Source organism: Centropristis striata, chromosome 18 (genome assembly GCF_030273125.1).
Source record: "Centropristis striata isolate RG_2023a ecotype Rhode Island chromosome 18, C.striata_1.0, whole genome shotgun sequence".
Lineage (NCBI taxonomy): Eukaryota > Metazoa > Chordata > Actinopteri > Perciformes > Serranidae > Centropristis > Centropristis striata.
In genome coordinates, this window is record NC_081534.1 from 34096138 (window position 1) to 34108358 (window position 12221).

At 37.0% G+C, this 12221-nt stretch overlaps 1 protein-coding gene across 1 annotated transcript; it reads right to left on the bottom strand.

The window, feature by feature from the left end:
• Positions 1 to 2062: 2062 nt before the first annotated feature.
• txlnba (taxilin beta a) lies at positions 2063 to 11395 on the bottom strand. The gene is made up of 10 exons (XM_059356738.1): positions 11189 to 11395; positions 11019 to 11091; positions 10113 to 10198; positions 9252 to 9422; positions 8981 to 9175; positions 7848 to 7967; positions 6938 to 7012; positions 4095 to 4187; positions 3882 to 3977; positions 2063 to 2983 (listed from the first exon to the last, which is right to left on the bottom strand). The coding sequence occupies exons 1-10, from the start codon at positions 11393 to 11395 to the stop codon at positions 2063 to 2065; spliced, it is 2037 nt and encodes a 678-aa protein (XP_059212721.1).
• Positions 11396 to 12221: the final 826 nt, after the last annotated feature.

The following is a 12221-nucleotide window of genomic DNA, read 5'->3' on the forward strand; positions in this document are numbered from 1 at the left end:
AATTAAATAGTCATATAATCCATTTTCTGAGTATTATGAGGAACATGTTGGTTTAAAAATTAAAGTTTATCATTGACCTTTGAAATAAGACTTTGATAAAACCAGTCTGACCTCGGGGTCTGTCTGATCTGCAGCCTTTGATGATATCAGATGATCTGTCAGCAGAAGCAGTCGTCACAAAATGAAAAAAGCAACTAAATTTACATAACAAAGAGTGGGATGTTATCAGCTGATGGAGATTATGAGATATGATGAAAAAGGCACAAGCACAAGGAACTTTTGTCGACTTTTTGGACTGTTTTCATTGTAAGAAATCACAACTGGAGGTTGGTCAAGGTAATAAATATAAACAAGCATACCAATATCTGCTAAATAAAACGTCAGCAAGTAATTCTTTTGTGTTTGGAAGTTGCATAATATTGTGAGGACAGAGTGAAACTAATGACTGCTGTGTGTGCTGACAGGTCCCTGCAGCTCCATGATAAAGAGAAGAACTGGCTCAGGACCAGAGAGAGGTACCACACCATGAAATCTGACTGAAGGGTCCAAAAAACCCTTGAATGGTTTCACAGGTCATGTGATATAAAGAACACTGTCTCCATCTAGTGGCGGTGGAGTTTTACTGCTGAATATATAACAGCTGACAGGTGTGAAAGCCTTCACCTTTGGAGGGACACGGCGCCATCTAGTGGATATTTTGTCGAGCTGCATTAGCACAAATGGGAAAAATATATTTTGTTTGGACAAATATAATGATAGCTGATGATAGATAACAAAAATAGCTGATGAGAGTTTAATTTAAAAGCTGATATCTAGACATTTAACATGGTTTTGTTGATAATGATTGTGATTATTATCAAGAATGTTTCCATGACTGTAGATGTAAAAATGATTAAAAAAAGACATGAAATGATCAAAAAGGACACAAAATGACCAAAAATAGATGTAAAAATGACCAAAAATAGATGTAAAATGTTCAAAAAGACACAAAATGACCAAATAATAGATGTAAAAATGATCAAAAAAGAGACAAGAAGACCAAAAAATGACACAAAATGACAAAAAAGACTCACTTTTCCCCCCAAAAAGGGCAAAATGACCAACAAAAGATGGAAAATGACCAAAAATAGATGTAAAATGATCAAAAAGACACAAAATGACCAAAAATAGATGTGAAAATGACCAAAAATAGATGTAAAAATGACCAAAATGACCAAAAAAAGGACACAAAAAGACAAAAAAGACACACATTTCCCCAAAAAAGGGCAAAATGACCAAGAAAAGACACAAAATAACCAAAGAATCTGAGGTAAATGTTCCCCAGCACAGCAGCGTTGGAGTTGGAGCTGATATCTAGACATTTAACATGGTTATATTGATAAAAACCAAAGTCATTACATTTGTTATCATTAAATTTGTCCAAACAAATGTACCTTTAGTTGTACCAGACATTAAAATGAACAAGAAACTGAAGAAAACAGAGGTGGTCTAAGGATTTTTTTCAATGACTGTAGATTAAATTTCAGAGTGAGCCACTGTGCACACACATGGAACATGCATATTAAAAGCAAGTGTATACATTGTATTCAGTCTCAACAAGCTGAGGAACATATACCAAAGTGTTGCATTGCAATACATGAGTCAAGAAACGTTGAAACCAAAAAATGTTAGATTGTCAAAATATCACTTTATTGGAGTCGTTGTGATTTCTAGTTTAAAAGAGACACTGCAATAGTACTGGCACAGATCCTAACCACTGGGTAAAACTCTATTTCTTTATGGCATTATTGTTTACGCTAAACATTTCAGACTTCATTATGCTTCACGAAGTCTTTTCCTTCCCGAACTAACTGATACTTTAATGCTAGATTGAGACATCAGACTGTAAAACACAGTCGGCTTCGTTCGTCCGTCCTCGTCTGGTCGCTCTGGATCTTCAGCACCAGTTGGGACAAACTAAAGAACTTTTACAAAAGGCGCGAAGGCACAGTTTGACTTCAGTCACACACACTATTCCAAACAAACAACACCACAAACACACACCTTCTGCACATCCTGAGCTTTAGCTGGCGTTCTTGCCGTTCCTCTTCTTCTTCTTCTTTGGTGTTTGCTTCTTGGAGGACTCGCCATTGGAGGAGGAGGATGTTTGAGGTGTTTTTTCGGAGGATGTAGCTGGTGCTTGCACTGGTTCAGCCTGGACCTTCTCAGCTTCCACTGGGACCACTGGTTGGACTACAATTTCAGCCTCTGCTGCTTCTGGTTTCAGTTCTGTTGGTGGGTTGATCTTGACTTCTTCCAGTTTGGGTGTTGGTTCTGATTCAGCAGGCTTTGGCTGGATTTCCTCTTCTGGTTTGACTTGTTGCACCTCTTTTTCCTCAACCTGGGTTGGAGCTTTTACTGCTTCTGGTTTTGTGTCTGTTGGTATCGTTTCAGAAGGATTCTCTACAGGTGTGGACGTTGCTGGCTTTGGAACCTCTTCAACTTTTTCCGGCTGTGGTTGAACTGACTCTGATTGATCTACCACCTGCTCAGGGACTGGCTCCGCCTCCTCTTTGGCCTGAGTTTTGAACTGGACGAACGCAGAAGACATCAAGTCTTCTTCAGGTTTTGAATCCTCACTCTGCTCTTCGTCGCGGTCTTTGGGCACGGCGAACAAGGAGTCTGCAAACTCCTGCAGCTTGGCCTGCTCGTCCTTCAGACGGGACATGTTGTCTGTTAGGACCTGGTCGCCCACTTGGATATCCTGGAGCTCCTGGAGCTCCTCAGGGGTCAGCAGGGCAGATTTATCAGCAGCCTCAGAGTCAGGGGTCTCTTGGACTTCAGAGCTGCCGAAGACCTTAGATGGGATGTCGGAGTTGGCCTTGCGGACGTCCTTGATCTTGCCGTAGAGGATCGCCCTCTCTTCCTGCAGAGCATTGCACAACTTCTCCAGTTTATGAATCTTCAGCACGAACACTTCGAACTCTTTGCTTTTCTCGGTTCTCTGGAACAAATGGAGAAAATTAGGAAAATTAGTTATGTAATGAGAACAAAAGTTATCAGATGGAGATCTCTTTGGGATACTGAGCTTCTATCAAGACTGTACAAAACCCCCAAATGGTCAACAGAACTTTTCTGGGTTCTGGCAATTTGACATGAGCCCAAGGATCTACTATGTTACTGAAAATTGTTTTAACAGACATTTACTGTAGCTCTCTTTCACAATCACAGTCTATCATATTTACATGTAATGTAGCAAGAAAATGCCTTTGATCATATTTGTCCATGGGACTGAAATATGCGCCAACAATAGAGAGCAAAGATTTTACGGTTACGTTGTAACCCTGGTTCTCTGAGTGAAGAGACTATCTCTCCACTCCGTTACATATTTCATACGTACACGGTTGCTGGAGAGATAGTCTTGAGACGGTAGAGAACATATGGTTATTTTGTAACCTTGGTTCTCTGAGTGAAGATAGTCTCGAAACGGTAGAGAACGTATGGTTACTTCACAGAATATAAAGAAATGCATTCAATTAAATGATAATTTTCTGGTTGGTGTCCATGGGCTCTTTAAAAACAAAACAAAAGGCACATTTGGCACCAAAAAAGGTCAAATTTAATGTAGTTTTAATGTGCTAAGACCCATCCACGCTGGCTAACTTCAGTCTTCAATAACATATTTAAATTCATAATTTGTAAAGGCTGCTCACATACTGGGAATTTGTTTAGGAATTAACAGTTTATAAGGACTAATATATGTGACTCTAAGTTTTTCTACTTTAAGGGACACGACTTGTAATGGGCTTTTAGGCAACATTTCTTCATTTCCCCAGAGAAGATTGGTCAGCACACATGATCAATTTTGTGACAATACAGGTGAAATATCCTTATACACATACCTCCTCAATCATGGTGGTCAGAGCTTTATTGCAGGTCTCAAACCTCGTCTTCCACAAATTTGACTCTTTCTCCATTTTCTTCATCTTGTCATTCATCTAAAAGGAAAACAGTTCAGAGTCACAACATGTGAACATAAAGTCAGAGTATTAGTTGGAGGATGTGGACAAGTTTAAGAGGGATACGTTTCACACATTTGGATGGTCACCACCTACATTATCCATCTCGTTCTTGAAGCGGACGTAGATCTCGTTGCTTTTGGCCAGCGTCGTCTGGAACTCGTCAAACTTCTGACCGTAGAGCGTCAGCTGTGGACGGAAAAACAAGAGTCAGACTGAAGCAATTATAAATTATAAATAATATTCAAATCATGTTTGGTTCCAACTAAACACAAGAACTCATATGTCCAGATTTAAGTTCTAGAGTTCTCTTGAACTTGAACAAACTATTCAGTTGTGTCTTGACTTTATTGCCAAAAGAGGAACTTTAATTTGGAATACGTATCTTAAAACTGACAGTTAATGAGACTACTTTACTGTGATCATTCTTCAGTCATTATAACTTTACTTTGGTGGCATTAAAATATGCAACTCTCCTTTTTATTTACACAAATTGAAAAGAAATAAAGTCATAAAAACACACGTGCTAAACAGACAGGACGGCAAAATAGCATCATTGTGTGTTTAAAGGTCCAAAACCAGATTTTTGCTCTTAATCTGTGCAAACATGAGGTTTGTGATAATGATAGTAATGACCGAGCCTCTTAGTGATAAATTACAGATTGCATCGGTCATTAATTACGAGCCTGACTCCCTGCTGGAGGCCATTAATCATTCACGCTCTCATGGTTCTGCTTCGGGCGCTGCACATTAGGGAGTTTCACCTAATGTTCACTTTAAACTCAGCGGTCGTCTCTTTAAACAATATTTACAAGAAGAGAGTAATAATAGACATTCTCGTGCTGACAGTGATGAACAAATGTTGGTTACAATGATGTTAAACTGGACTGCAGTTCCAGTATGTTTCTGCTCATTCAGAACATTTCTATTGTAGAGCTTTAGTAACAGATCAGAGGGTATGGACCTACGTTGTATTAACTTAACTTAAATGGTAAGTCCATTGTCTTTGGGTTAATTTCTTTAGACTAAACTTAAAATATGTCATAAAATAGAACCAGACCAGAGGGTATGGGCCTGCATTGTGTTGCAGCATAACAAATTAAAACTTCACTTAAATAATAATTACAGGGTCTTTGGGTGTATTTCTTTAGACTAACCTTTGAAACTATGTTTAGAACTTCATATTTAAGAGAAAACTGTTTTTGAATTAACTGAAGTCATAAAAATATGTCATAAAATAGTAACATAACAGAGGGTATGGACCTGCATTGTCTTGCAGTTTTACTTTCAGTGTTAAAAAACACAATTTAATTCACCGCTAGTGTATTTAGATGGATGTTAAAATCTCAAATCCTGAATTAAATATAATACGAATGGTGATGGAAGTTATGTCATGAATTCTTGAATGAACAAGCTTTGAACATTTATTGAAATTGTACATTTTTTCCATATTTATGGGTTTTTAAATGGTAATTCCAGTGTCTTTGGCTTTATTTATTCAGACTAAACTTTGAAACTGTATTTAGAATTTAATATAGTTTTTGAGTTAACTGAAGTCATAAAATCCCATTAATTATAAAGCTTTAGTAAGAGAACAGAAGGTATGGGCCTGCGTTGTGTCGCTGTTGAACTGTCAGCATCACAAATTAGTACTTAACTTTATTGGCAATCCAAGTGTCTTTGGGTTTATTTCTTCAGACTAAACTCTGAAACTGTGTTGAGAAGTGAATATAGTTTTAGAGTTAACAGAGAAATCCCAATAATTGTTCAGATTTAGTAACAGACAGAGGGTATGACCCTGCGTTGTGTTGCAGTTTTACTTTCAACATCACACATTAAAACCTAACTTAAATGGTAATTTAAGCGATTTTTTTTTGGTTTATTTCTTTAGACTAAACTTTGAAACTGTGTTTAGAACTTCATATTCAACAGAAAACATAGTTTCTGAGTTAACTGAAGTCATAAAATATATCATAAAATAGTAACAGAACAGAGGGTATGGACCTGCGTTTTATTGTCAGGCTCACAAATTAAAATTTAACTGGTAATTTCAGTGTTTTTTGGTTTACTTCTTTAGACTAAACTTTGAAACTGTGTTTAGAAGTGAATATAGTTTTAGAGTTAACAGAAAAATCCCAATAATTGTTCAGATTTAGTAACAGACAGAGGGTATGACCCTGTGTTGTGTTGCAGTTTTACTTTCAACATCACACGTTAAAACTTAACTTAAATGGTAATTTCAGTGTTTTTTGGTTTATTTCTTTAGACTAAACTTTGAAACTGCTTTTAGAATTAAATATAGTTTTAGAGTTAACAGATAAATCCTAATAATTGTCCAGCTTTAATAACAGACAGAAGGTATGAACCTGCATTGTGTCGTTGTTGAACTGTCAGCATCACAAATTAGTACTTAATTTATTGGTAATCCCAGTGTCTTTGGGTATACTTCTTTAGACTAAACTTTGAAACTGTAGTTGTAGAAGTTAATATAGTTTTTGAGTTAAAAGAGAAATCCCAATAATCGCACAGCTTTAGTAAAAGACAGAAGGTATGGGCCTGCGTTGTGTTGCAGTTTTACTTTCAACATCACAAATTAAAACTTAACTTAAATGGTAATTTCAGTGTTTTTTGGTTTATTTCTTCAGACTAAACTTTGAAACTGTGTTTAGAAGTTAATATAGTTTTTGAGTTAACAGAGAAACTCCAGTAATTGTCCAGCTTTAGTAACAGACAGAAGGTATGAGCCTGTGTCAGCCTGTCTCTGTGTGTCCACCTGTCCTGACTGTCAGCATGTTGGTCCTCTCAATGAATATTCACCTGTGTCTGCATCAAAGTCCCCTGTTCTCTGAGTGTCTTAGCCTGCAGTTTCCACTCAGCAGCCTGAACCAGTAACTGGTTAGAAGAGAACAGACGGAGACACATTACAGACGGTTCTTTACCTTCTTCTTCATGGCCAGCTCCTGCTCCTTCATAGCGAAGCATTTCTTTGTTTTTTCAATAGCCTCCCTAAGCAACTACGGCGACAGAGACAACACACAGTCAATCTGGGCGCCGTCCAAACAGTACGGGTCAAAAACAAGAGACTACTACTGAAAACAGTGTTCAACAAGGATAAAAACATGCAATTATCTATGTTGATTAACTTTGAAATCACATCTGTAATGCTTATAAGATTCACAGATTCAGTTTACAGTAAAACACATTCGTGAAACATAATAAAATCAAATAAAGACAAATATGAAATGGCTTTAAATGGAAGAGATAAATATAATTATTGATAAACAGTGATAAAGTTCTATGTGGATGATATTAACCGCTACATTCAAGCTGTAATGGCACACTGTGTTTCTAAATAAAGAGGTTATACTTAATCCTGTGCACAGACAGATTTGAAATGTATATATTTTTTAAAAGATCACCGAAAAAAAAAACAACCTTTATGGTATCACTGTAAAACCCAATCTTGCTTGTTTGTTATTATATCTAATTTTTCCTTTTCAATACAACAAAGATTTGTGCAAAAAGTAATTTTAACTTCAAATACTGAGTCATTTCAGTTAACACCACTGTCTTTGTTGTCTTGACCTAAAATTATTTTGTATCATGGACACTCAAATATTTTAGTTGAAACAACAATTTGGGTTTTAAAGTGTAGAAATAAACTGTAAAAACAACAGCTTCATTGTGGAAATCTGAACTTTCTGACAGTCCTCGAACAGATTATCAATTATGAAACTTTCCGTTATAAAAAGTGACCAAAGCTAAACTTAAAATATTGATATTTCTATATTGGCATGTGTACGTCTTTATGACTGACAGTAGAAAAGAATAATAATAAGAAGCACTCACGTATTCCTTCTCCCTCTTGTGTCTTTCCTCGGCCTCCGTCAGCTGAGCGTTGGCCTGCTGCAGCTTGGCTTCGGTCAGTTTGTACTGCAGCTCACGGTGCTTGTTGAGCTTCTCCAGACTCTGCACAGAGAGAGGAACAGTGATATGAAGACTCTTCACATGTTTTCTTGACATTCTCTCTGTTTTTACCCATACTGACTGAATATTTACCCTTTGTCTGCTCTTAGGCTTGCAAGAAAACTGCAGCCTCCAAAAAAACTGACTTATTGTCTTATTTCACAGTTTTGTGGGTTGGAAGTCACATATATATATATATGTAAATGTGTGTGCACAAGATCAGAAGAAGTGAGATTACACAATATGTCCCATTTAATATAAAGAGTCTAAATTGTTTTGTTTTTTTAAATTAATGGATTAATAGTTTGGTCTGTGAAGCTTCAAATCCCCAAAAGTTTGGATGTTGTCTAAATAAAACAGAATGCATGGAATAGAATATAATATATTTCATGTCCAATGTGCATTTAGAAAAAATAAAAAATAAACATGGTTTAACACCTTTCATGGACTTATATTTTTATGAGAAAAGAGTAGAAAATGATTCCCTAAAGCCAGCATTAACATTTTCTAATGACTTTTTTTTTCTCTGAACAAGAAACCAAAAGTCAAAGAAACATTCACATTTGTAAAATTGATGATGAAAATATTTGTTGATTCATGTTTTTTATCAATCAACTAAAGGAAACTGACTCATCAATTTATTTCTAAAAGTGAGAGATTAAAAAGTTTTCTGCATTAAATGTAGATGAAAAATTAACTAATATTTAACATGTATACACAGTTCACTATATTATTTTAATTTAAATTGTAATAAAGCCATACTTCTATAGCACAGTTGTAAAAATGGGTGTTTATTGGTGATTAAAATATATTTTATGTGTTTTAAAGGAAAGTCAGCAGCTTTTTATAAAAAAAACTCAACAAAAGAAAACAACAACTTGCATCTTCTTTTCAGTTTTGTCTCGGTGGCTCATTAATAATAATTGACTTGTTCACTGCAGAGAATCAGTTCAGAGGACGTTAACAGTGTCTCCTGCTCTGTGCAGAGCTGCTCTCTGTGACCTTTGACCCCTCACCTCCTCCCTCATCTCACACTGGTTCATGAGACTCTCCAGCTTGCCGGTCAGGTTGCTGTTCTCCAGACACAGCTTGTCGTTGCGGCTGCTGTGCTGCTCGATCTGAGCCTGGATCTCCGTCAGCATGGCCTGGAAGTGGTCCGTCATGTCCTTCCTCTTCTCCTCGTCCTCCCTGCAGCGCTGCATGGTCCGCTCCTGCAGGAGCAGGAGGCGTTAGACTCTGAGGACTTCAGCATCAGCAACTTTACTTTATACACAGAGACAGACGTACGGTGAGAGCGTTGTAGTGTCCCTGCAGCTCTCTGCACAGATTCTCCAGCTTGCTGCGAGCTGCGATGCTGCAGCGACTCTCCTCCTGCAGCTGCAGACGTTCCTCCAGCAGGACCGACAGACGCTGCTGCAGAACATTCAGCTTCTTCTCATCACTCCGCCGCTGGACGCCCTGCACACACACACACACACACACACACACACAGACACACAGACACACACACACACAGACACAGACACAGACACAAAGTCAGTAAGGGTGTAATCTGAATATGAGCCGTCCTAGCCGTCTTTTGTCGGGACTTTTTTAGTCCCTGTAGAAGAGCAGGGTCTTTTTCTCCCCTGAAAACAGCCTGGTTACTGATTGGATAGAACACTAAGCAGGATGTGATGTAGAACTCGACGCCACAACAACACACGCCATTTGTAAAAGCTAGCGAAGCAGTGTTGGCAACTTAGCAACTTTGTTGCTATATTTAGCGACTTTTTGACTATTTTTCAAAAAAGCAACTGGAGACAAATCCAGCGACTTTTTCTGGTGTTATTGGAGACTTTTGGAGACTCGTTCTTACTCTTCTTAACGTTAAGAATCAGCAGAGACGCTGTGCATAATTAGCCATGCTGCTTTGTTTATGATCAGCTGCTGATGTTGTGCACAGTTAGCGATGGCGGCCACAGTTGCGTCTCCCGTGTTTAATCAGTTGCGTATGTGATCACGGTTGTTGCTAAGTGATTACGTGGCCTGAGACTTTCCTGGTAGCCACTCTTCCCCCTAAAGCAAACACGGCTATTGTGATCTCAGACAGGAAACACTCGCTGCAGCTTTGAAAAGTCTCCTTGTTTGATAATAAAACCTCCTCACCAGCTCGGCGTATTTCCTGACCACGTCCTCCAGTTTCTGCTGTGGAGACGAGAGCTTGTTGAGAGTCTTCATGATGAGACAGATCTCTGCAGAGAGACAAAGACAAGCAGGATTTTACTTTCTTAAAAACAGTATCACATAAAACTCCTGACTTGATTCATATAGCATATTGTGTGTTTTACTTTGTTTTGAGTAAATATTTTTTTGGAATATACATGCTGTCCATTTAATGTCGCAGACTGTGAACGATATATCAACCTCTTCTATGAAAAGAATTCCAAATTCCTTCAACTATTACTTAATATAAATATGGTGATTATAATTATTAAGTTAATTATTAATCAGTGTTCCAAATTGATAGTTTAGTAACTTTACGAGACTAATTTAGGTGAATTGGCTACATTTTTCTCTGTTTTACAGAATGGTGCCCCGATCGAGATGACTTAGATTAAATCAAGTCATATCATTAATTATAATTATTTATGATAATTATTAATAATTCTGATAGACATTAATAAACACACTTTTGAAGCACATTCTGTACAAACATGCAGCTCAAAGTGACTCACAATGCTTTTTTGCAACTTAAATTAAACATCACTTAACATGATAATCTTTAATATTCCCGGATGTACTTTCTGGAGGACATCTTTATTAATTTGTTAATTTTTCAATGTGCACTACAGTGAAAACAGAACAAGTGAAGACAAGAAAATGAAGCAAAGAAAAGACAAAAGCACACAACACAGAGGAGATTAAAACTGAAACATATGTGTATAAATTACGTAATATATGAAAGAAAATGACATAAGATTGATCCAAACATAGGCAAAACCAAACAAAAACGAATCGAATAAAAACAGACAACAATAATTAAAGTTTTGCGAGTCGTCACATGTTCCTCACCTGTCTCCATGGCAACAGGGATGTCATCTCTTGGCTCCTTGGTCATGTTTTCTGTCTCCATCTCCATCAAAGTCTGACACAACAACAAAAAAAACAACAACAACAACAACACAGGTTACAGCACACGTTAGATAAATAAATTACTTTATGGCTGACGTCAGCTGACCGACCTGTCTCTCCAGCAGCGCCGCCGCCGAGCCGTGGTCGCTGATGATGTCATCGAGACGCTTCCTGAACTCCTCCATGGAGTCGATGCTGTCGGAGGAGGAGGAGGAGGAGGCTGCAGGAGGTGCTGCAGCTTCTCCTGCAGGGCTCTCAGGGTCCATGTCGGCCTGCGGGGGCGTCAACACTTCAGCTGCTTTCAGCGACGTCTCCATCCTCAGAGACCTGAAATTATATTTAGTAATGGTTGAAGGAATACTTTTCATAGAAGAGGTTGATATATCGTCCACAGTGTACAACATTAAATGGACAGCATGTATATTCCAAAAATATATTTATTCTAAAACACACCACGCATTGATTTAATGCAGAAAGACTTAAAGCACGATTAACTTTAGTGGATTATATCACTTTTTATTACTTTTTATTACTGTTTTTTCTGAGGTTTTGTTTTAATCTCACCTGATCAACTTCCTTCCATCTTTGTATCGGTTGTTTTATTGTGCAATAATAAATAACCAATTAAAACAAAATTACACCTGCAACAAGTCGAAGGTTTGCTTCATGTGGATGTGATTGGGTCCAAGTTTCTGGTTGGTTGTTTTGTTTCGAATAAAACAAATATTTTATTGAATCTTTAAGGATCTGTGACTTTTTTAATGGGGGAAACATTCTACACTGTAAAAAATTGGTCAAATAATATCTGTATCAGTTTTTTTAGTTTTTAGTTTAATTTAAAATAATGTTAAGAGGCATTTTTTGTCGTTTTTTTTAAATTTATTAATTTTTTACAGATTTTATCATTATTTATTTTAAGTTTTTTTTTAAATGTTTTACTGTAAGAAAACAGAAAAGTTTTACATATAATCCACTGCAATTTAACACCCAAGACCATAAGTAATTAAATAATTATACTTTTTTAATTTATTTTTTTTAAATTTTATTTCCTACATAAAGCACTCACGTGGCAAACCACAGAAAAGGGGAAAAAATAAACAAATGGCACAGCACAGCACGCATAAATAAATAAATAAATAATAA